The sequence below is a fragment of the Chaetodon auriga genome, chromosome 2 (assembly GCF_051107435.1).
Source record: "Chaetodon auriga isolate fChaAug3 chromosome 2, fChaAug3.hap1, whole genome shotgun sequence".
In the NCBI taxonomy this organism is placed as follows: Eukaryota; Metazoa; Chordata; class Actinopteri; order Chaetodontiformes; family Chaetodontidae; genus Chaetodon; species Chaetodon auriga.
The window spans coordinates 29813952-29839811 of record NC_135075.1 but is presented as its reverse complement, the minus strand read 5'-3'; the positions used below and the strand labels follow the sequence as shown (position 1 = coordinate 29839811).

The 25860-nt window shown below is 46.7% G+C and overlaps 1 protein-coding gene across 1 annotated transcript in view; it reads left to right on the top strand.

Annotated features, from left to right (window-relative positions):
* The first annotated feature begins 990 nt into the window (after window positions 1-990).
* Window positions 991-25860, top strand: part of mmp24 (matrix metallopeptidase 24) — a 56093-nt gene continuing 31223 nt past the window's right edge. The window contains exon 1 of the mRNA XM_076746186.1: window positions 991-1422. Coding sequence (XP_076602301.1) covers window positions 1288-1422 — 135 coding nt within the window. The 5' untranslated portion in view covers window positions 991-1287. The remainder of the gene's footprint in view (window positions 1423-25860) is intronic.

The window sequence follows — 25860 nt, the reverse complement described above, 5'->3', positions numbered from 1 at the left end:
GAGGCCGCTGTGCATTTTAAGTAAAAGGCTGTTATTGTGGGCAACATGTGGTGAGATTTCTCCGAATGATGAATCTGTGGTTCTGCCTCTGTTTCTCACTCTTTGAGTGATCTCTCTGCGTCACACTGTCACATGCAGTCGATGCACACGGACCACATACACATGCTTAGCACACATAAAGGTGTAAATGGGCTCAGTGTGAGTTACAAGTCAGTCAAACCTGTCGTTGGTGGTGTGCGAGTGGAACTGTTAATTGATGTTAAGTAACGCACAGAGCAGCTGTTGTTGACCACGTTTCATTCAGATTCATCAGTCTGGTTGTAAACAAATGGTCCACTAACAGTTCACCTCCTGAAAACAACAATGACCCTCCAAGAGCAGGGACCAGGAGGTTACACGTCCCAGTAACACGGCCCAAATTCAGTGCTTTGCAATCATAAACAGCCTGTCTGATGTGTTTTCATGCTGTTTAGCTGTCCTTCACATTACCATCGAAATGAATTTAGGCTGGTTTTACTCCCACTGAGGGAAGTGACTCAAAGGGTTTGTGGGTGAGAGGAGTCAGCCACAGTCAGTCCTGCTCGCCTCAGGGTCCAGGTCCAGGTCCAGGAGGCGTTGATGGACTCAGTGATGGTGGAGCAGAAGTGAACCATCGCTGACCTTCTTCAGCTGCTGCACGAAGTCATCTTCGTCCTCTGCTGTGGCTCCCATTGGGTGAACGTGTGCACTAGATCACATCTTATTGGTTTTACTTTACATTTGTTTGATGCGTATTGTTGTTCATTCATTGACAGATTTTTGTCAGAAACTTGCTTTCGGGGAGAAATAAAACACTGAGCGGCGTCTCCCTGCCTCTGCAGCGCTCCTGGCGTTGGCAAAGCGCTACTGCAACAACATCCATCACACCTCTCTCTCTCTCTCTCTCTCTCTCTCTCTCTCTCTCTCTCTCTCTCTCCATCCCTCTCTCCGTCCCTCCCCCTTCTCCTCCTCAATGATACCCGAGCGGACCGACCAACCTGCATCCGCGCTGTCTTGTCGCCAGGCTTCCCCAGCTGTTCCACCGTACCTAAATGAGGCTGCGCAATGGGCGCTCGTCAAGTGTAGGAAGCCAATAGCGCGTCTGCTCTGGCGAACCGGGAGAGAGTGGGACAACGCACACACGCAGAGACGGTCAGAGCAGACGGGATGAGGCAGGAGCACACGGACCGTTTCCTCCGGTAAACAAGCGGAGCAGGAGCCTGGAAATCACCGGCGGAAAGCGGAGGGGGGGATATCGGGGACACAGCCATGGCGACGGGAGGAGGAGGAGTGAGGCGGAGGAGGAAAGCGGGGCTCCCGGGATTCTGCTGGAAAACCTGCTACTTTCCCATTTTGTTCTGGGTCGTTTCCGTGTGTGGAGAGGAGAAGACGCTGATTGTAGAGGTAGGCGAGTCCAGCGGTGAGCGGGCACGAAATGCAGGCGCGCCGCCACATCCATCCAAACACACACACACACACACACACACACACACACGCACACGGTTACTGAGCAGAAAGTGGGAATGTCAGGTCTGTGTAGGCTGTGTGCTTGTCTCTCCACCCTTCTCTTCCCAGGATGTACAGGAATGAACATCCCCCCTTCTTCACTCCATCAGTTCAGTTTCGCTCCGTCTTCGCGCGCGCAGGTCGTGCGCTCCTCGGGATGCTTTTGTGCGCGTTTCCACGTTTTCAGCCGCCGCTGCTCGCGCTCATCCTGCCTTCCCCCTGTCATGAAAGTGATACCCACCAGCCCTGTGAAGAGGGACAGGGAAATAAAAGATTCACGAGTTAGTGAACTGAATTAATTAAAGCAGCTCAACAAGAGAGCCGCGCTGGAGCTGCTGGCTGAGAATCCGCGCGGTGCTCTTTGTCTTTTGTTTTCAGGCGCTCGGACGAGGCGCGCGCTGAATTTACCAAACACAAGCAAAGGTGGCTTAATTGCTCTCCAGGTCTGATTGTTTCCGTTTGCTTATAGGCTGCTGTCAGGCCGCAGAGCTCCGCTGTGGGGGCTCTTGAATCGCAAATAATTTTCTCCTCCGCTGGTCGGCCTTTTGGCGGCGGAGGGAGTCCAAGATGGTGAGGTGCCGGAGACCGTGTCAGACACCCTCGTTAAAGCGGCCTGAACACATTCTGCACGGCTGATTTAAAGGCTGCTAATCGTGCTTGTTCATGAGTGATCCGGGTTAATAATCCCACGTCTCTTGTGCGCAGTTGGAAACCCACAGTGGACGAGGAGGGTTGAGACGTATTAATGTGCACAGGCAGAATATTGTGTGACACCGAGGAGTCTAATGAGCTCTCAGTAAATGACCATCAGCATGCAGAGAGCATTGAAGTGAACCTGAATGAGTGTGCTGCTTTCATGTGTGCTGAACAAAGCGTCTCCAGATCCCCCCCACCCCCCCCACCCCCCGCTCCCGTCACCAAGTCCAAATATAGCCTCCCTCCATAATTTATGGAAATGGGAGCGAGTTGGAGGAGAGAAGAGGAAAGGAGGAGGGATGGGAAGAGGTGCAGACAGATGTTTTTTAGGACTCTTCTGCACGTGATGGCCAGCCATCGTTCAGGCTGCTGTCACACAAAGAGAAAGTTCTTTGTTGATGTGAGTGTGGATGAAATGTGAAACTGGGGCTGTTTGATGATGAAATGATGCTCCCAGTAATATTTCCAGCCTCGGCAGGTGAAAGCAGAGCTTCTCCTGACATGTTTGCTGAATATGCATGACACCTGGTTTGGATATTTGGGTCAGGTATTATGAAATCCAACGCTGGCAGAAGTCTTTCACCTCTGCGGGACATGATCAGTGGTGTGTTTCTTCAGTGGTGTTTGTGTTGCGAGTGACACTTTCATTCAGACAAAGGAAGCGCCTGTGGCAGCGCTGAGCGTGCCTGCTAACAGCCGGGGTATGTCACGCTGCTGTACAAAGGATGAGATGTTTTCCCTGAGCCTGGTTTTCCCTGAGAAATCATAATCCTCACAAAGCTATTGTTGGTACATGTCATGCTAATGTGGCCTCACACAAACGCACTGTGCCGTTTCCTGCCACATTTCAAGGTTTCATTACAAAACGTTCTGCTGTGAAAACTGAAAATTCCTCAGTCGGTTTTTCAGCTCACGGATCGATCCATCGGTGTGAAAGAGTCTGAAGACTGTTCATCAGCTTCATTATTGATTAACCTGCTGATTATCTTCTTCATTAATTGTCAGAAACAGTGAAAAAAATTGCAGCTTTTTTGTAGCCTGACCAACAGTCAAAAACCCAAATATAGTCAGTCCACTAGCACATGAGACAAAGAAAAGATGAATCATTATGGTTTTGATTTCTGATGGATCGTTGTGACAACAAGGTGCAGCAGAGACAGAGACAGCCGGAGTCTGATGAGTCCACACATACAGACGTTCAACAGCAGTCCCGTCCATCTCGCCTCACATTCGTTTATGTACTTTGTAGACGTGTAAACACCCACATGGGGCCTCTGAGTCGATGTGGCCGACACCTTCTTATTTTGGGATGATGCTCAGCCGGAGTCGTTTACGATGGCTCGCATTAGTTCACCTCAGACCAAAGTTCCTTACATGGTGTTGTTATGGAAGGTTACCAAGACCAATACTTTCCTGTTATTTACCCATGACCAGAACAATAGGACATGGACTCTTAGGTATCCTGTTAATGCAAAGGTATCAGGTCACCACATCAGGGGATGTTGCATTAACTAATTCTACTGCAGTTGGAGCTTTATTGACAAAATGCTTTGTTTGCACGGCAAAAGAAAAAATCCACATCTCCTTCTGCACATAAACAGAAATATAGTAAACATGGCATCATAAATTCAGTGTTTTCACTCAGTGTTTAAGCCATGATCAGCTTATGAATTGATTAGTGTGTGTTTACATATTTTTCTACATCAGCTCTGGATGCAAAGTGCAACAAATAAATGTTTTTACATTAAAATGGCATTAAAGTAGTTCATGCGTCATCCGTCAAGTGTTTCCATCTCTTGCGAGCAGACGGCATCACGTGGTGTTTTGAACAAAGCCTCTCCTGTGAAGTCACAGCCAGCCAATCACAAAGCTCTCAGGCTCAGGTTGGCACGGCGTCCAGGTTTCTTTGTGTGCACGGTGCAGCCGCGTGGCCCCAGTGAGACGCCTCAGGAGATGACGTGCGGTCTCGATCTGCTCGTTGGACGTTCGGTGTCACAACAAAGACGTGAAGGTGTTGAAAAGGAGAATGAGGCTCCTGCTGTAGAAACACTATTAATTACATTAATTATTAAATGCATACCCCTTGTTAATCGTAGGTGTTAATTGCAAGAGGTTTGGTTTACAGGTTGTCTACCTGGCTGCTCGCCTTGTGTTGAGAAAAAGCGCAAACACACTAGTTGTGCTACAGGGAGACTGACTTTAGAGATCAAGGATGTTTTAAACATGACGGTGAAGTCGTGTTTGTGTTCTGGCTTTTCTGTCCGACTGGCATGTGATGGCTGACATGCTGTACAGTACGTCTCTGCATGTGTTTTCACTCCTTTCTGAAGCGATAATTTCATGCGAACGTGCTGAGATCTCTTTGTGACGATTCAGGGGTGGAGATTTGGACTTTGGATGCAGAGGTCTGAGAAGACCTTGATGTTTCCTGGCAAGCTGCATGAAAACACGTTTTGATCATGTCTCAGCTGTCCTTCATTTATTTATTTGCTTCTCTTGGTGCATGGCATGTTAAAGCTGAAGTAAGCTTTATGCTGGGATGTAGTGATGTGTATAGCTCACAGTTGTTTTCTGTAGCTTGTGGCAGTGAACGTGGCGTTCGAGGTCTTTCTGATGTCTGCAGAGCCGCACATACCGCGATGACCACGTCAAGCAGCTTGTGTCATGTTACATGTGTTAAAACGTGCTGTGTAGCTTCCAACAGCTTCTTCAAGAGGCTGCAGCTGTGGTCGGACCGTCAGAGGCCACCTGGTATCACCAGCCTATTGCTAATGCTAAAGCTAAGAGTCTACAGCCATGTTAGCAGCTCTGTTAGGCTGCGCTAACACACAGCAGTGCTTTGAGCTAAATGCTAACATTGGCATGCTAACACGAACAGTGACAATGGTAACATGCCGATGTTTAGCAGGTATAATGTTTACCATGTTTACTGTCTTATTTAGGATGTAAGCATGCAAACAGTTGGTAATTAGCAAAGGTTTGTGCTAACCGCCGTGCTAACCACTATCAAAATAGAACCTGAGATGTGCTGAGTTCTTGTAGAGTCACACTTTGTGAACCTCCTTTAAAAAGAAGTAGTAACACGTTATGTGATAACAGCTGCTGTAATGCGGCACTACGTTGCATTCATTCACGCCTACTTCACTCAGCGACTGTTCAGGTGTCAGTCGGTGCGAAAGTACACAGATTGAACTTCAGCTCCTTCCATGACTTCACGTGCTCTGCAGAGTGAGCGATCAACACCTTTAGTCGTGGATGTGTTCGGACCACACGTCATGCAAACTAGCCTGTTTCAAACCTGCTGAAGCCTTTACAGCTAGCATGTTCAGGATGTGAGATTAGCTGCCCTGCAGTCATTTTGAGCCTTAAAAATACTGCATACTGTTGTGCATGTGGGGGTAATTCTTCTGTTCCCTGGATCCTTTGTTCTCCAGCTCTACATAGCACATGATGGGAGCCTGAAAAAGATGTTCAGGTGAGGGTAACCCACAATCAAATAACACGATAACCACTGTTTTTTTTTTGTTTTAAAGCCATGTTCCCATAAAAAAAAGGTGCAAAATTTCAGTCAAATTTGACACAGTAGGGGGGTTAATGTGTGTGACCAGAAGGCTGAACTGGGAACTTACAGTAGATTCGCTCCTCATGTAAATACACCATAGTGAGCAGGCTATTAGCATTTAGCTTCAAAGCTACAAGTTCTCATTTTTTCTCTCTGAAGCTAATCCGAAGCCCCTGCTGTCATTCCTCATGTGGTGTCTGCTAAAGTGTTAGCATGCAGCAGCAGGAACAGATTTCGTTTGGATTGTCTTGCTGATGCTGGATTGACATCAGCTCAGTATTTAGTTTGTTAGCGAGCTGTACGCAGGAATTGTGTCAGTCAGCCATCAGCGCGGCGCTCAGTCATGCAGCGTTACACGTCTACCACCCACCTCACCTCCAGGTTGTTGCGGTGACACAGAAACGCTCGGGTTTGCTTTGTCAGCCTGTAATCACAGAGGGAGGATGCAGCTCAGGAGCGAGGCTGGCGCACTGAAAACACAGATGGTTGGTTAGCAGACGAGCGGAGACAGCGAAGGGAGAAGGAGGCGTTCGCTTCTTTGTCTGACTCACTGCTCCGTGCTCCTTTGTCTGTTGGCCTGTTTACACAATAGGTCAAATTTCTGTGGTCAAAACCTGCAAATGTTTGTGTGTTTTGGGCAGAATATTTCTGGCTGGCAGGCATAGACAGTTGTTGTGTGGCCTGTAGCTGCTCTTAATGTTGTTTAATAGCCTTTTGAGCAGATAGTTGAACGGTAGATTCACCCGATGGTATCTGCTGCTCTGATGCTGTTCGATTATGGATTGATTAATTGATAGGTTGATGAGTAAAGAATGGCCGTGCTCATAGATCACAGAGACGTGGCGTTGATGGCGTTGGAGGGATCGTTGGATTTACAGATGTTTTGATGCTGCTTTGTTCTGCACTCATATCTGCTGCTGGATGTGAGGGCGATGAGAGCGCAGAGATGAACCACAGATGACATTTGTCAGCTCTGACACTAAAAACAATGAGCTAAAAGAGGCAGAAACACAGAGCCGGAGAGTGAGCCCTGTCACATGATGCACAGTGAAATGATTCATCTTATAAAGTGAGATGTTTGAGAGCAGAAAGAGCACGTTCTCCATGTGTTTGTAAGGATGGAAATCCACCGTTGATAAATTTGCTGCTTGCCTTATTTGGTCTGATGAACTGGAGTTTATGGTGGATAACGTTAGCAAACATAACAGACATCGCTCAGTGTGTTCGCACACTAATAAAAGGTAGACACAGAAGAAATGATGAGATGAACTTTTTATTATGGGTACACAGTTCTTGGCTTTTTGAACTTGGTTTCGGTTCACGCCCTGTAACAAAGACTGTTTAGCACTTCAGCATTCAGCATTAACCCATCGCTGTCAGCTGAAGCTGCGACGGCTGCTGTTCATCAGCAGCTTTAACGCAGCTTTAAAGACGTGAAAAAAAGAGAATTTGCTTGGCAGAAAGTCACTTTTTGATGTCGGTGTGGCTTTAAAGGAGCGTTGTGGAGAGGCGCTGAGGCACACTCCCGAGTATTATGTCTGTATTTGATATAATAGAAAAGTGAGACACAGGAGAGACGGCTGGATTTGGTGGGATTTGACAGTAAGCCAGTATTTTTTCTTCCAGCTCACTTTCCATGAGTTTTACTCTGTGCTGCTGAGAAGAGGCCTTCTCCAAACGGCTGCATGGAGCTGCCAGCCTGTCGACGCTGATGATGATGATGATGGAGACTGTGGTGATGAGGATGATGAGCGTGATGCAAAGGCAGGAACGATGACACACTTGGCAGCGACAGTAAACAGCGGTGATGAATATGAATGATGGTGATGATGATGGTGATTGACAGGACGTCCAGGTTTCAGATTAGCGTGACGATGATGGAGGTGACGACGGCGCGGACGGCCAAGTTGATGGTTTTGTGAGATGAAAGTGTGTTTCCAAACCTCTCCGGGCCTCTTTGTGTCTTTCTCTCCTCCCTCCCATGAGGAGAGGAGCTGAGGGAGGAAGGCTGGTCCCTGGGGTGTTGTAAACACTACATTACACCCGAGAAACGGGCTAAATGAGCCTGCAGTGCTGCGCTTATCAGAGCCGTGTGTACGTACACTTCGTAGGCGGCTGTGAATTCACGGCTGTTACGAGTTTTAAGCTTTGTCCTGGTTTGCCGTCCTCGGAGCGAAGCGCACACACACGCAGCCCGGACTTCATATTCACGTCTATTTTTGCCGCCGCCTCCCGCTGCGCGTTCAGAACATTTTGGCTTTTTGATGGGCAGCATCATTGTTTCACAGTCCGTCCTCCCTCTCTCTCGTTATTCATCTGTCTCCTTCTGTCTCCAGTTTTTTTCACCTCCCTCCTCTCCAGCTATTGTCTTTCTCGCCCACCCACACACACTTTACTGCACACTCAGTGCAAGCTGCAGCTGTAAATAAGAGGAGTTGTCATTGTGCATTTGATGAGGGTATTGTACTGTTTGTATGCAGTGAGCCAGGGACAAACTACATGTGAAGAGCAGTTTGAAGTAGTTAGAAGGAATGTGGTGGATGGCCGGCTCGGCGCCGCCTGCCTGCCTTTGTTAACTTACCTTTTTTTCCAAACTACTATGATAGAAAGTCATTACACACATCGTTTATTCCGACTACTGCGACTAAGCACAGGAGAAGTCTGATGAAGCTGTAAACTTCACAGCTGACAAATCATCATTTCTTGCTGTCAGCCATCATCATCATCATCATCATCATCATCATCATCATCATCAGTGCCACTTTCTCAGAAGATGCCTCATAAGACTCTGTGTGTGTATGTGGGGGGGGGGGGGGGGGGGGTTAAGTTGCAACTGATGACTTTATTAATAGATAATAAATCTTTTATTAAATTAATATACAACCCATTAATAAGAGAAACTTTGGGGGGAAAATATCTCTTGCTGGTGAATAATTGATAATCGGCTCATTAATAAATGATGGTGCGTGTCTCACATTATAAAAAGTCATCCTAATGCAGTAAATGTTAACGAGTCATTAATAAAGAGGTAATGAACATAAAAGGATTTTAGAAAGTTGCATCAGTTGAGGAGGACTGACAGGATCGATTATAGCAACAAATACATGAATTAACACTTAACGACGTTATAATGCGTTAAAACCAGTCGTTAGCTCTTTGCTGATTTATGTGACATGCTGTCAGTTCAGAGGTCAAAAGGTCTGAAGAGCTCAAACACTAAATGTCGGGATGATTTCCAACCAACCTGGAAGCTGCTCTCAGTGCAGATGTAACTGCTGCATAAAGCGTCTGTATTTGACTTATTAACCATTAATAAATCTTCTGAGTCCTTTATAAAGGGTGAGTTTTTAGGAGGCATCTTTCCCTCCTGCATGCTTTTATTCTCTTAACTGGACTCAAACGGTGAAGATGAAATGGATTGGGAAGCTTTGAAAGGCTCCAGTCGGCCGCTTGTCTTATTTTACGAAGCAGAGAGAAAGCAGAGTGTGAGCAGTGAAGCGCAGACTAATGAAAGTGATCAGCTGAAGCTGTTCACACACCTTTATCAGGCTGCCATGCTGAGAGAGCAGCGCAGGGCGGAACTGCTGAGTTTTACTTATCACTTGGTCTGCTGTGTTTATCCTCTTTGCTTTGTTATTATAGCCCATTTTTACCGTAATGTCACCAGTTTTAAGATCAGCCATGTCTGCATGAAGCCCTGTGAAAGAAGTGGAAAGGGTGAGAAGAAAAGAGGGCGAGTTGTGTAATACTGCAGCAGGAGACAGGACGTCAGGCGGTGAAGGTAGAGAGACTCGAGATAAAGACGAGAAGAAGCCAAAGAAAGAGATGAAGCTGAACTCTGTGGGCAGCAGGACGGAGACGTGTGTGTCCACCGTCAGCAGGTTTCCATGGCCAGAGACAGACCGACGCTGTCCTCCGTCCCTGTGACGGTGTGTCTGTCCTCTCGTCTCTGGTGTGAGTCATACCCCCCTGCACGCCCAGCCTAACAGGATTAAACCAAGCCGCATGCAGTTACATCCTCGTATACATTCTCTGCATTATTTCACATCTCAGAGCTCAGCGCTTAGAAAGTGTCGCTTTCTTTTCTTATTTTCTATCGTGAGACTTGAACGTGAGACTCAGCAGATTAATTATGTTTCCCTGTTTAAATCTACACTTTACAACCTGCTTTGGTTTTGTTTCCTTTATTCTAAACAAACACGATTGTGTGTCAGAGTTTTGTGTATTTTTAGCTGCAGTCACAGCTCGTTGAAGGACTGTCAGTGTGGGACACAGCGAGAAAACCTCGTATGAAACATGGCGTCACTTTGTGTTTAACGTGGTTTATGAAGCTGAAGCTTATGGAGGCAGAAATCCAGGCTGAGTCAGTTCAGAGTCGGCGTCGTCACAGCTTTCCACAACTTCTTCAGAAACCTCTCACTGTCGTTTAGAGCTGCAGATCTCCTCTGCACACTTCTCTCTTCTTTTTTTTACCTTTGTCTCTTTGTGCTGCCTTATGTTCGTGTCAGGATCAAACTGCGATTTTCTTGGTGACAAACAGGAGCCATGCAGCGCCGAAGCTCTCTTTGTCATGTAATCACAAGAGAAGCTGTTGTGTAGGATGGAGCATGTAATGGTTAATGGACCCTGCAGATCACTGTTTTAATATGAGCCAGAAACGGATGCGCAGCGGGCGCCTTCTTGCAGCACGTCTCGCAGTCGGCTGCAGCTCTCGAACAGAGTCCAGCAGTGCAGCGTCTCCTGACATGAGACGCTGAGCAGGACGGAAATGCAAGTGCACTTCCAATTAAAAATGAATATCAGGCAGGACTCTGCCCGTTAGGAGAAAAAGCATCTTGCTCCTCAATAAGCTCTCTGGGTGCAGAGCAGAAGGCCGCAGAGCGTGGATTATGTTTGATTACTGTGGTGGCACAGGAAGAGGAAATCATTTCACACCGAGATGTGAATTTAATTATGCTGTGTGCCTGCAGCCAGTACACATCATCCCAGCGCTGCATGTGATGTTCAGCACTGGATTGTTTTTCTTTTCTTTTTTTCAAACCAATAGATGACAAGGTTTTTTTGTAAATGAACATAAAAGTGACAAATTAAAACGTGAAAAGGAACAAAAGGGCAAACGCGCTCGCTCAGCGGTTAGCGTGACGCTTCCCATCAGAAACCTGCAGTGATATGAACTGTGTCGACATTACGAGAAAAAATGCTTAATTAAGTTTCTGCTAATGCAAACTGAACATTTCCTGCAGCTGCAGCTTCACATTAAAAGCACTTAACCATCAAAACAAGAGTTGACTTTTATTGTGAAGTAGTCACAGGAAATGCACTGTTTGTCAGTGAGCTTTGCGCTGACCACTATCGTTCATCACAAAACAAGCAAAACAAGACAGTGGTCATCTTCAGCACTTTCTGACTGCCCGTCACTTTGAAAGATGACGGGGAATAATGGCTGACGACAGAGCAGCTCCAGAGAGCTGATGAAGAGCTGATGAAGAGCTGATGAAGAGCTGATGAAGAGCTGCAGGCTCCAAACCAGCTTCAGATTCTCAGAGATACAACAGCTCCTCTCAGTCGGACTGTGCTCTGCCGTCTGCAGCCTCCTGCTGCATGCACTCACATCACAGTCGGTCACAGAATGATGGAAAAGGGAAAATTACTGCCTGACTTCTTTATTGATATGATATGAGTTTGTTCTGCTGTTTTCGTTTCCTCAGGAGTCCAGAGACGTGCAGGTCAGGTGACGTGGAAAGCTCCTGCCTCCACCTCTTGGCCGACACATGCTGCCTTTATGTCTTAAACACAACACTGATGAATCACTGCATGAAGCTGATACAGTGAACTTGTTTTCAGACACTTGTGGACGTACAGCCTGCAGGTTCAGAGCAGCATAGTTACTCATTTGGAGTCGTGTTTGTTCCGATCCAGTGGTCCTAAGCCCTCACTCTGCTCTGTTATGATCTCCACAAACTTGCAGCTGCTTAAATGTTCCACTGTCTTCAGCAGCTCGTCTCTGACTGCGTCTGTCTGCCGTTTGGTGCCGAGCAGGCAGTGAACAGGGTTTATCAGAGCCGCAGCAGCTGCTGGAAACGACGGTGACACCGTCGAGTCGCAGGTCGGAAAAACAAAACCGTTTGAAAGAGGGTGAAAAGCTGAGTGGAGCCGCAGAGTGTGCCGATGAATCTCTGTGGGTTCGTCACTGTGAACGACACCTTTCACATCATTTGATCCACTTCAAATATAAAAGTATTGATCACAGATGTTTGAGTTTTAGAAGGTGAGCTCAGAGGAGGGATAACTGTGCCACAGTGCAGCCTTCAATCTTCAGCTCCTCTTTCATTAACAGCGTGTCCTGACCCAACTTTGAAGAGCGGGACGAGAATTTTGACAGCAGTCCACGAGCAGAATAGAGCTTCTTCCCACGTCCTTCCATCCATCTTCCAGGCCTCCTCTGCTCCCTCCATCCATCACATCTCCATCGATCTGTTGATAAATCTGCTCACCCATCTGTCATCACTCCACGCCGAGCCGCTGCGATCGAGCCTTTGTTGCATCCTGAGAAGTTTCCCTTTGAAGTGATGCTGCGATGATCCGGCAGCGTCTCCGGTGCCGCGCCGTCGTTCTGATGTTTCTGCTCGTGCTCTGCAGAGGTCAGCTGGCGATCCAGCAGTGGTGCTGTGATGTCAGGGGATCTCTGGTCATTAGGTCTTCAGTGATGGGTATTAATAACAGGTTGTTTGTAGTCAGGTGACATTAAATGCAGACGGAGGGCAGGAAGTGAAAACCGCAATGGACGAGATGAAGGATGAAACAGAAAATCAGATCATATGTTGGATGTGACTCTTACGTGATGAAGACGAGCGATTCTTCACCTGAACTGAAAGATTTGCTGCTGTTGACTCAGCAGATAAAACAACCAGCTGCTCATTCAGACGTTGTTCTGCTCCAGAAAACAAATGAAAGCAGACAAAAGTACCAACTTTCTTATTTGTGGTTGGTCCACGACTTCAGTACCAAAGTGCTCCGGGATGAGTGTCGTTTGGTTTTTTAAGCGTGTGTAGTTTTTATTGTCCTGAGAATTAACCGAGCAGCAAACGTTCAGAGCCGCCGAGCTGAATATTGATGTTTACGTCACGGTTGTTTGCTCACAAAGGTCAGCTGAAACGCCACGAAAGGCGTGGATCATCTTGAAACAAGACAGGGTACGTTATGAACGTTCAGCTGTTCTATGCGAAAATGTTTCACCATTTCCACCGTTAGCCGGTGCTCCCGACCCGGAGCGAAGGTTCACACGATGGTTTTCAGTCAGTTTCTTGCATCAATCAACAACTTTTGGCTCTCGATAAAAGCTCCTTGTTGTTTCTCGGTTTGATCGATCTGAGTGACCTTCCTGTGCAGAAAATCACTTCCTGCCCTCCATCTGCAGCTCACACCAAAAGAGTGACGTGATGTCATCTTCAAACAACCTAGAATTATATTTATTTTATAGTTATTCCCAGACAGCCTGAATCTGCAGTTTCTCAGGAACTCTACAGACGGAATTATGAACAAACAAAACCAAAACGAAGAGTGATTGAAGCCAGTTGCTTAAGAATAAAACAACTTTTTGTGCTGTGAGTCAAAGGTCGTTTCCACACTTTCCAGTAATTTTTAGTCAATGAGCAAGAGGAGGACAAAATATGTGAAGAATCAATAAGCCAACGAATAAATATTTGACTTTAAGAATTTTACTGGAATGAACCGTCGCCTTGAAAAAACACTTTTCTGGCTCAAAACCATGAAAGTGAAGAGAAACTTCTTTGGGGAGCTGCTGCAGAGACGAGCTGCCGCTGCACATAATAACTCAGTCAGTGCTGACACGCAGCATAAAGACTGCTCAGCGTTTGAGTCGACAAACACTGTTCGCATTGATCATAATTCCCCGAGTGTGAAGGCTGCAGGTGTGGAGGAGGAGTTTTTATTTGAGCTGAATCAAATGACTCTGCAGACTCTGATGTGTACCTGAGGGGGCTTTTGAATTATTGAACTGAAGGTAAAGCGTTCCTGTTGTTGGACCGCGACTGTCTTCGCTTGTTTCCGGTGCTTTTCTGTGCAGCTGCAGTGAAACTGGTATTTGAGTTTTCACACAGTTTGAGGTTAAAAAATATCCTGAATTTGTTGTTTTTTACATAAACACATCACATAAACACTATTATGGATTTGAGTATCCCTTCAGATTTGGTTGTTGGGACAAAAAAACGTTCTGATGCTCTTCCTCTATCCCAAGAGTCACACCCTGATTGGACGATTCAGCCCCTCGTGATTTACATCCAGTGGCAACACTCAGTGTCTGCTGTAACTCCTCAACATACAACTATAAATCAGGCTTCAGGGTGTGAAGGTCGGGGCGGTGACCTGTAGAGTGTCAGAGTTCACCTCCCGTCACAGACCAGCAGTTAATATTTGCCTTTTATGAACCATAACCGTGATTTATTCCTAACCGTAACCACACCACAGGAGGCGTGAAGGCACGCCCAGACACTGCAGAGAGCGAGCGTTTTAAAAATGTTGGGACTGGAAATAGTCCAGTATTGACCGTCTTGTCTGTCGGTCGGTTTGGTGCATTTTACTCATGAACGATGAAAATGTCAATACAGTAAATTTTCTCTCTTCTTTCATCAGTCGGAGTATCAGTTTAAGACAGTATGAGCTGCTAAAAGTGTCAGGCTTTACGTCATCTATATCCTGGCAGTCATTGATCGCTGTGTCTTCCAGCACGTGTGTGTGTGTGCGTGTGTGTGAGAGAGAGAGAGACAGAATGATGTGTGGAGTGTTATTTGACACTACAGACATGAGGTCATAGCTACGAGCCCATCAGTCCCACCTGAGCATTCTTCAAAAGGGTTTCGCATTACATAAATGTTGGTGTACGTGCGTTCGTGTGTGTGTGTGTGTGTGTGTGTGTGTGTGTGTGTGTGTGTGTGTGTGTGTGTGTGTGTTGATTATTGTTAGAATTTGAGAGTCTCCATCCATCCTCTCTCCTCCTCTTACCCGGCCGGTGGTGCTGGCTGCAGGCTGAGACAGTCGTCTCTCCAGCAGTGTCTCCAGCTCCTGCTGGAGGATCCCAAAACCTTCCCACACCAGAGGAGATGAACCATCTCTCCAGCGTGTCCAGGGTCTACCCCAGGGTCTCCTAACCGCCAGACTTACCCAGAAATCCTCCAATGAATGCAAATTTTGCACATTTGTGTTGCGTCGTTCACACTGCCTGGTCCAAAATGACAGATTTGTGTCTGTTCATGTCTTTGCATTGACGTTGTTATTGCATCATGTTATCATTAAACATGCCGTAAGTGTGTTCAGACGGAGGAAATCATTTCAGCTTCATCATTTGGTAACAACTCAAAGCTCGTCACCAAAGATGAGGGTTGGAACGAACATTGACTGGTTAAATCAGAAGCTTTGTTTGCCGGTTCAGCTCCGTCTTCAGCACAGTGACCACATGACTGCTGCCGCTGCGTCGATCGTCCTCGACTAATCAGATCATCTGTTTCTGTTAATTAGTGTCCAGCATGGTGGTGCTGTTCCACCCGACCGAGGCTCCAGCTGCTACTTGATTAGTCAATCAGTCATATTGTCTGTAACGTCTGAAGATGGGAAAAATGTCTTCAAATGCTTTTCCCATCAACAGTCCAAAGACATTGAATTTACGCTCATTTCAAACAGAGAAAAGCACCAACGAGTTGTTAGCAGTTACTTTACACACTTCATTGTTCACGCCCTTCCTGTCCAGTGAAAAGCTCGTATCTCCAGCTGTGTTGATGTTGAATGTTTGTGCTGAACTGAAGGACAAAGAGTTCTTTCATGTCTTCTTCAGCTCAATAAACTCTTTAAAAAGCCTCTTGGATCAGCTGAAAATCATCGTCACAAAGCTGAAAACAGCCTGTTTTTCTGAGATACGAGGTTCTCACAGGACGGCCGAGCTGCAAACCTGTGATGATCTTATAGGATCTGATGCATTGATGAAGATTAAAGCACCAACAGGATATAAAGGAGTTCAATGAGCTCCAGCTGAAACATCTACAGCAGTAAAATGAATGAATACATGAATGCAGCAGGAGCATGAATGAACACATGAATCCACAGACAGCAGAGAGAAACACTCTGACAGGAACACTTTACTGACACACCAGGAGTTTTACTTTGATCATTTAAGTACATTTTGCTAATAATACTATATATAGGGTTTTGAATGCAGGACTTGTAGTACTTTCACTGAAGTAAAGGATGTGAACACTCACCCACAGGCTTTATAAAACTCTTAAACCCACGGGACAAACTCCTGAACTGCTTTGTCATCAAGTTAAAAACAGGCCTGTTATTTTGGGTTTCTGAAAAGTTTGACATTTTCGAGACAGACACGGCAACAATATGCCATTTGGCAGATGCTTTTATCCAAAGTGCCTCACGGCAACATGACTGCATACATTTGAAGCTTGGATTGGCCCGGTGGGAGCTGAACCCTTAACCCCTCGCTGCGTTAGTGCTCTATTACCACAGTTCACGGTCAGCATTCCTACAGCCTCTGCTCAGATTCGGCTTTCAGTCTCAAATCAACAACCTTCAGCTCAGTTATCGGGGAAAAATGGAAAAGTTGATGAAGGTAATTGTGTAGCAGCAGCTAAAATCTAACGAGGCTGCGTTTTAGTGGAAAATGAACGGCCATTTTTAAAATGCTTCAGATGTTCTTGGCGTTTCTGTGTCCATCACATCAAATCAAAATATCTGCAGAGCTTCACGGAAGTGACGCGCCGCCCCGAGCGAGATGCCAGGAAGCCAGAAATCAAACCACCGGTCGAGCTCTTACAGTGTCTTCAGATGCCCCCCGAGCCGCAGCACTCGTATTCAAGTGACAGATGAGAAACAATGAGAGGAGGCAGCGTGTGAGTGTGAGGAAGAGCGTGAGGAAGAGCGCGAGGAAGCCTTTTCTGAACATCTGTGACAAACGCTTCCCAGGCGCTGAGGGCCTGTTGTGTCGCTGCACAGTGAAGATGAGAGGATGAAGAGTGTGTGAGGAACAAGAGGTGTGTGTGTGAAGCCAGAGCTCTTTGGTCCAGGTCAAAGGTCGTGGGTTGAGGTGAATGCTAACGCTGCTTTGAGCTTCAGGTCACCGCAGACTTCGCTCTGCATCCTGGGAGGAAACGTTGAATCGGTGTGTTCAGCTGCCTTCAGACCGGCAGCTTTGACCAGTGAGGTAGAGCTGAGGGAGGCCTGACAGACGAAGGCCGGGGAACAGAAACCCACAGATCACCTGCCGCACTGCTTCCTGCTGCTCGTTAAGCCAATAGAGAACTTCCTGGTTCTGCTCCAGATGTAAGAAAATCTCATTCAAAAACCCACGAACATTTCTGATCATGCAAATGACTGAAATGAGAAACGTTTATTCGCCATTTCAATATTTAACCGCCTTAAACAAACACCATTTCCCATAATCCCTCAGCTGCTGTGGATCAAACAGGACGAATCGAGCTGAAAACTCGGAGGTTTCAGTGGATCTTCTGTCCATGGATGAAACACGTTGATGATGACATCATTAAGACGCTGGTCGCTTTCTTTGGCAGTTTTCAAGGCGAACGGTTTCATTTGTGATGAACGTTGTTAAAGTGACAAATGCTGATTTCATCCATTCATCAGTCGCCGCTCAACGCCGCTGACGCTTTGGTGTCTTCTGTGGAATCTTGTTATTGAACGAGATGTTTGCAGGAGCAGGAAGAAGGAGGCGAGCACACGGAGTCCAGAGCGGTTCACTTCCCTTTCCTGTGCGATCAGATCGGACTTTTTATCCTGAGACGAGACCTGAACCGAACTGAAGTTCAGATTTTATACTACACTGTACTTCTACACTGTATTTATACTTTCTACTTCATGCTACTTCAATTCCAATTCAAACGGAAATATTGTACTTTTTACTCTTTTAGTGTCAGATTTTACTAACTATATATAAAATATTTAGATAAATATGACTCCCTGTTATAAACTATCCAAACAGTACATGCAGTACAGTATATTATACTGTGTTATACAGTATATTAGCTCGACCACAACCAGCTACAACTGTACGTCTCGCCCTCCTTCCTCCATTCGTGGACTTTCTTGCTCTTTATACTCCGTCACCAGACTTCATCCTGTCATAATTACTGTGACCACTAGAGGTCGCTGCTCCTTACACCTGAATGCAACAGTGACTAAAAACCCAGTAAGATCATTTATTATAGAAACGTCTCATTTTTCTGCATAATAGGCACTTTTCCTCTTCTTAGATGAGCTACTTAAAGTACACTGCGTCTCTTTATGTTGCTCTTTCTTCTTGATTTCATTTTCTGCCATCTGTAATTCTTTAATTTTTGAAGGACGTCTTTCAGTAGATCCAAAGATTCAAGCTGAAATCGTGAGTCGATCGATAGAAATAACATCAAATTTGAAAACTGATTAATCATTTCAAACATTTTTCAAGCAAACATGATTAAAATAAATAAGCAAACTTTCTGTTTCCAGCTTTGGAAATGTCCGACTGGCATCTTTCACTGTTATCTGACATCTTATAGGACAAAAAGTGAACTGATTTATCAAGAAAATAACCAGCAAATATCAATATTAGGCAAATGACTGAGATGAACATACATTTCCAGGTCATGCTGTGCTCAGTATTTATTGTACCTGTTCTCTGCCTCTGGCTCAGTTTTTTTCTGCGTCTTCTCAATAGAAACCAGTGTAACAACAGCTTGAGGTGTTTTCACAAACTGATGTGAGGAAACATTCGGAGATAAACGGCTCAGTTATCAGGCCTGAACGCACCGTTTGGACGGGGACGCGCCCGGCGGGCTGCACCCGCTGCACTCAAGCTGAGAGACGGTAAATAGTTTAGCAGGAGGGGATGAGGTCTATTTTTATCACAGCAGACAGGCGGAGGAGACGAGGCAGCAGGAGGACGCACGGGTTGAAGCATCAGAGAGAGACAGACGGGCGTGGACAGACGGGCTGGTAGACAGACAGGCAGGCAGGTGGGGAGACAGTCAGGTGGACAGACGGGCAGGTGGGGAGACAGTCAGGCAGGTGGACAGATGGGCAGATGGACAGACGGGCAGGTGGACAGACGGGCAGGTGGACAGACAGACGGGCAGGTGGACAGACGGGCAGGCGGACAGACAGACGGGCAGGTGGACAGAGACAGACAGGCAGGTGGAAAGACGGGCAGGTGGACAGATAGACAGAGACAGACAGGCAGGTGGACAGACGGGCAGGTGGACAGACAGGCAGGTGGACAGACGGGCAGGCAGGTGGACAGACGGCAGGCAGGTGGACAGACGGCAGGCAGGTGGACAGACAGGCAGGTGGACAGACAGACAGGCAGGTGGACAGACGGGCAGGTGGACAGACAGACAGGCAGGTGGACAGACGGGCAGAGACAGACAGACGGGCAGGTGGACAGACAGGCAGGTGGACAGACAGACGGGCAGATGGACAGACGGGCAGGTGGACAGACAGGCAGGTGGACAGACGGACAGGCAGGTGGACAGACAGACGGGCAGGTGGACAGACAGACAGGCAGGTGGACAGACGGCAGGCAGGTGGACAGACAGACGGGCAGGTGGACAGACAGACGGGCAGGTGGACAGACGGGCAGGTGGACACAGATGCAAACGGACAGACTGCAGACAGAAAACCGTCTGCAGCTACAAAACTTTTCCACTGAGCGAGAAGAATTTGAGCCTCGCTGCACATTTTGCCTCTTAAAGGACGAACGTGTTTCCAAACAGGTCAGATCAGCAGGACAGATGTTGACAGATGTGCCTTTCTGCAAAATCCAGATTCGTTCAAACTGCCTTTAAATTTCCAGGTTCACGTTGTGACAGCGCTGTGGGTCGACTCCTCGTTTGACCGAGTTTGGCTTAAAATACCTGCTTTATTCACCACAAACAGCCCACAGCTCCTCCTCCTCCTCCTCCTACTCCTCCTCCTCCTCCTCCTCCTCCTCCTCCTCCTCCTCTTCCTCCACCTCCTCCTCCTACTCCTCCTCCTCCTCCTCTTCCTCTTCCTCCTCCTCCTCCTCCTCCTCCTGCTGAGCTCATGTCCTGAACACGTCACTCTGACTCCTGCTGTGGAAACGTTGATGTGATACGTCTGGAGGTATCTGACGTGTGTGAGGCCAACCTGTAGAGCTGATCGATTCATTAATTGACAGAAAAAATGAATTCTTAAAAGTAACTTTTTTAACAATCAATCAATTATTTGTTTCTGTCATTTTTAAGCAGCTGTGACCTTTTGTGAGGATCTGCTGTTTTTCTTCGTCTTATGTGGCAGCTGATGTCTTTGGGTTTCAGACTGATTGACCCGAACAAACGATGACAGCGAGCAGTTTATCACAGATTAATCCAGAACCTGAAATGAACTTCAGTCTCAGCTTTAAGCGCTTGTATGTGCAAATGCTGGAGTCGGCTCTCCTCTTCCATCCAGTCTGAACGTCTTCAGCTGTTTCCTTCATGCAGGACAGATCTCTGAAGATTAGTGAGACGCTGGTCTTCCTCATCCCGGCAGCATCCATGATGTTTGCTGATGAATCCGTCTTTAAAGGGTCCTTCTGCAGCTGGAGCTGCTGAGGAACCATCATCGGCTTTTTCAGGTCGACCCCGTCCTGGTTCCTGTTCTGTGCTCTCCAACTCTGCCTGCCTCTGATCCAGACCTTCATTCTTCTTATGGATGTTCTTCATCTGGAGAAATGCTAATAGATTTATGGAGCTCCTTCAGCTGTTTGGAAGAAGTGGCCTGAAAAATGCGTCGAACAAAAAGACGAAGACGCTTTAGTTTGAGACATTGAAGCAGACGCGGACGAAACCTTCGAGTGTCCAAGTGTCTGAAGGTTTCGTGTTGTTTCCAGGAGCAACAGGTAGAAAGCAGAGCTGGAGGAGGCAGGTTTGATGCTCCTGATGTTTGGTGTAATTTATGTAACTGAATGGATGAGCAGTGGAACAGAGAGCGAGCGAGTGGGCGAGAGAGACACTGAAGAAATGAAGTTTTACTGCAGTAACATCAGTCGCTCGGATCTGCTGCTGGACCCTCAGTGATGATGATGATGATGACGATGATGCTCAGCACTCTCACACACATTTAAACACATCAGCCTGGGGGAATGTAACCAAGTACATTCAGTCAAGTACTGCACTTAAGTGCAGTTTTGAGGTACTTGTACTTTGAGTGTTTCCATTTAATGCTACTTTCTGCTTCTTCTCCACATTTATTTAATAACTAAGTTACAAGTCGCTGCAGATTCACGTTAATAATTCCAAAACACATTAATACAACACTCATAATGCAGTGATATAATTAATCATAATATTACTCTGAAATAATTCTGTATTTATTCCTGGTAAGTATATTTGAATGCAGGCCTTTCACTCATAAGAGTACTCTTATCTTGCAGTACTGCTTCTTGTACTTTAGTAGGTACTGAGTGTAGCAGCACCACGTTCATCCACTCACACGTATTCAGAGCTGCGTGGTGCGTTCACTGTCCTCTGCTGCTCCTTAAACACCCTGTAAGACCGAGCAGATCAGAGTGACACACCGACCGTGTCCTCGTGAAGACCGTGTCCTCATGAAGACCGTGTCCTCGTGAAGACCGTGTCCTCATGAAGACCATGTCCTCGTGAAGACCGTGTCCTCATGAAGACCGTGTCCTCATGAAGACCATGTCCTCGTGAAGACCGTGTCCTCATGAAGACCGTGTCCTCGTGAAGACCGTGTCCTCATGAAGACCATGTCCTCGTGAAGACCGTGTCCTCGTGAAGACCGTGTCCTCTGAAACCTTTTCACTGAACCCCCCCCCCCGCTGGCTGATGTGTATTAATGTCGTGTTTTTCACCCCACCTCTCGAGCTCCCTGTCACCTCTGATATCTATTGTTTTAATTATTTGGAGCAGCACAAGCTTTTCGGCCGGTTTCCTGCGTTTTGTCTTGTGGTAATTTGTCCGTATCGATCTGTGGAAGAACCAAAGCAGCGCGGCGGCGGCGTCCTGAGTGACGGCCGTGCAGACAACACACAACTTTGCTGCTGTCACACGTCACTCTTTTATTGGCCAAATCCCAAATGCATTGCATGGATTAAACTGGTTTTAGTGGAAAAGCACGTGGAGAAAATATCTTGCATAAGAATCAAAGCAAAGCCTCAGTCCTGTTCATCAGTTTATCTGAATGTGCTGAAATCAAACTCCTCATGAAGGTTTTCATGGATTTTTAACACCAAACATTTTGAGAGGACGTCCAGGAAGCGTCCTGTGCTGACAGGTGATTGGACGGTGTCTAAACCAATGGAGACATCTGTGGTTTCATCCCAGCAACGATGTGAGGACACTGGACAGGAGACGTCCTCACTTTGTCCACACTTTGTTCCCAGCGTTTCAAAGCACAGCCTTCATCTCTCGTCTTCCTCGCGTCTTTTTTCATTTCAGCGCTCTTAAACAAAAAGGCACACATGAGCTTCATCTTCTCAGGATGATTCCATCATATCAGCCAGCTGAGCGCACGATGAGTCAGCACAAAGTGACTGTTGACCCCTGAATAATCGCCGTTGCTGCTTCAGGCTCGATAAATAAAAACGTAGTTAAAATTCTGAAGCACCCTTCGCCCGCCTGCCTCCCCCACGCGCTCCAAACTGACAGCATCCTGCTCCATAAGCATGGAAATTCATTTTGTGAGGTCAGCAAAAGCAAAATACAGGAGCACAGAGGATCGCTTGTGCGACGAGCTCTTTTTTTGTTTATGTGCTTTATTTTACTTAGATTTCTGTTTTGTTGGCTGTCGTCCTCAGAGGCCTGCAGGGGGTTTCTGAAGTTCAGCTGCACAACAAACGCTGCACCCCACCAGCAGAAATATTAACCGTCAGGCTCGAATCACCAGGATTCACTGCACACTCGCAACCTTCATGCAAGTAAAATGATGAAGTATTAAAGCACAGTTCAGATATTTAACGTGAAACTCTTTGCTCATTGTGCTGCACCTCCTGTGTGGGACCATGCTTTTTGACATACATGTCATACACGTGCATTAAATGATGCTAAATAACTTTACAAACCTTCACTATCATCTCGTTTGACACCTGCACTGATCTTATCTGCAGTCACACAAATTGCAGGAATCATAGAAGTTGCATAAAAAGTTGTTTTGCGTTGATATTTTGACCGTTTATTTCTAAGTTCTGTGGTTTTTACTGTGTGTGCAGCAGCAGAAGAAGAAGCACACAGAGATGGGAGGACTGATGGGGGTGTTGTGTCCCGCCTGTCCTTTGCCGTCCTCGATGAAGGTGTGATCATTGAGCTGTGAATGAGCTCCAAGAAAATCCTCAGATTCCAGGTTCAGGACAGAAATTTGGTGATTTGATTATTGCTGCTGGTCATTTTGTCCTGCAGGGAGGAAAACGCTCCTCCTCTCAGGCAGGAGGCTGGAGATGTGCTCCTCCTCTCTGCTCCTCTCTGCTCCTCTCTGGATAATTGTGTTTCTCGGACGCTTTGTTCGTGAGGCAGTGACTGAGAGGTGTGTCTCTGTGGCGTCTCAAACTCCCAGAACGTCCAATGAATCACTGCCCACCAGCTGAGAGAAGCCATTTTCTTCAGGTATGAATATTAATTAAACATCCAGTAAGAGAAACATAAATCACTGGTTTATCTCGTCTGTGATTGATGTGACTGTACTCATGCTGTATGAAACTGTGTGTGTGTGTGTGTGTGTGTGTGTGTGTGTGTGTGTGTGTGTGTGTGTGTTTTCAGAGCTTTGATGGCACTGTAGTAATTGTTGTGTAATAGCAGCTGGTGAATTATTTAATTCAGACTGCTTCCTCTGAGCCAGCAGCAGCTGGCCCACTCGTCAGCAGAGTGCGCACACACACACACACACACACACACACACACACACACACACACACACACACACACAGAGTCATGTTTGCATCACTTCAGAGGACATTACATTGACTTACATTCATTTCCTGGACCCGTACCCCAGTCTTCACCTTAAAATGTAATGATTTTCATTATGGGGACTTTTCCCGTCCTCTGTCCCAATAAGGAAGACGAGTCCTCACAATGTGACCAAATAATGTCCACACACACGCACACACACACACACACACACACACACACACACACACACACACTCACTCACTCTCTCTCAAACATTGGCACACACAAGGATGAAAGGATGCACACAGTGACGCACAACCACATACACGTGGACGCACTTACACACTTACATATGTACACATCAACACACACACACACTCACACACACATACTGACTAATGCAGTATCAAGGTCCTTTGAGACTTCATTGCAGAGTGCTTTTGTGTGTGTGTGTGTGTGTGTGTGTGTGTGTGTGTCTCCGGCTGCAGTTCTCTGGAGTCTTTTCTGTTTTCTGTCGGTTGTTGAAGCCGATTATGAAATGAAGCACTGACAGTTTGCACAGTTTGCACCGTCGGTGTTTGCTCAGTGTTTATTGTCTGAAACGAAGGAAGCGAACAGGAGACCTGAGGAACGAGGAGGTCTCAGCGCTTGTCTGGGCTGCGTTAGCGTGTTTCTGTAGATCGGGCCGTGTGATCTTTGTCTTCTCGTGTCTCGACTGTCGCCGTCAAATTGTTTGTTGATTCCCGCCTGCGGCTCCTTTTTTAACCATAGAACAGAATTCAATCACAGGAATCAGATTGAGATGTTTTGTTGGAGAACAGAGCCGTCGTCATCGCCACAGATGTAGAGTTTTTCATTGGAGCGTACTCAGTCGTGGACCATACTCAGTGCGATGGAAGCGGTGAGGTCACTGCGTCCTGCAGAGGACGTCGAGGTACCGCAGGTACACAGAAATACTTCACGGTACATCAACACAGTCTGGAGCTGACGGTGCGATGAGAGTTGACAGGTGAAGGTCGTCTGCGATGTGAAGTTCTTCAGAGCACAAGTCTGAAGCTGCTTAAGGCCTGTGGTGAAAGTACATTTACTCAAGTACTGTTAAGTACACATTAGAGGTACTCAGTACTCAGATTGAATTCATAACCTCAGTTTGTCTCATTAACCACGTGGTTGTTTTTGTAACGAAGGAGCCCGAACGACACGGACATTTAACCTGAACCTTTGTTTTTTTTGCCTAAACTGAGCCGAACTTTCACCTTAAAACATCTTTTTTTCAGCTTTCTTTTTTTCTTGACTGAGGATGCTTGTGTGTGGGGTTTATTCCCTCACACGTGTCTGTCAGGAGGTTGCGTTCAGACGGGGAATATTTTCCTCGGGGGGGGTGATGGGTGACGGGTGGATCCCTCAGCTCTGGTTACCTCCCTGCGTCCGTCATGGTGGTTAGTCAGACGTCCATGTTGGAGCTGAGAGCCGGGAGAAGCTGGAACTCTGAAATATTAATGAGCGACTGGAGAGGAGGACTCAGCCCCCCCTCGTTATCTCCCCCCTCCCTCCTTTCTCTCTGCTGCTGGTTCTCTCTTCACCTCCCCTCTCTCTCTTTCTGCCCCCCCCCCCCGTCACATTAAAGAGACAGGCGCGCTGCAAAGTGAAAACACAACAAATCAGACTCATGTGAGGAAACTTGTGGATTCAGCATCGATTTTCAGACCAGCGTGAATCACATTCTCAGGAGGAGTTGCTCTTTCTTCATCCTTTCATCTCAGCTTCCCTCCGCGGCCTGTTTTCATCCTCTTCGTCACCCTCTGTTCCCTCCTTCCTCTTGTTCTGCCTCACAGGAGATTTCCACCACAGACTGACGTGAAGTGTTCCAGCTGTTTGGTGAAGACTGACTTTATGTTTCAGCCTCTTCTCTGTTAACACCTTCATATACTGTCTAGCCTTCTCTGCAACAGTTCCCATAATTCAGCTCTCTGCGTGTAAACAGGAAGTATGTTGTTGCCATGTTTTGTTTACATTTTAGCAAATGTAAAACTATGAAAAGTGCATGAAACGAGCTTTGAGCAGCTCCTGCTTCCTGTCAGTGCATCGCTTGAAGAACTTAAAAACGTGATGTTTGTGTCTTTTTCTGTGATCCACAGCAGCTTTATGACCTAAAGA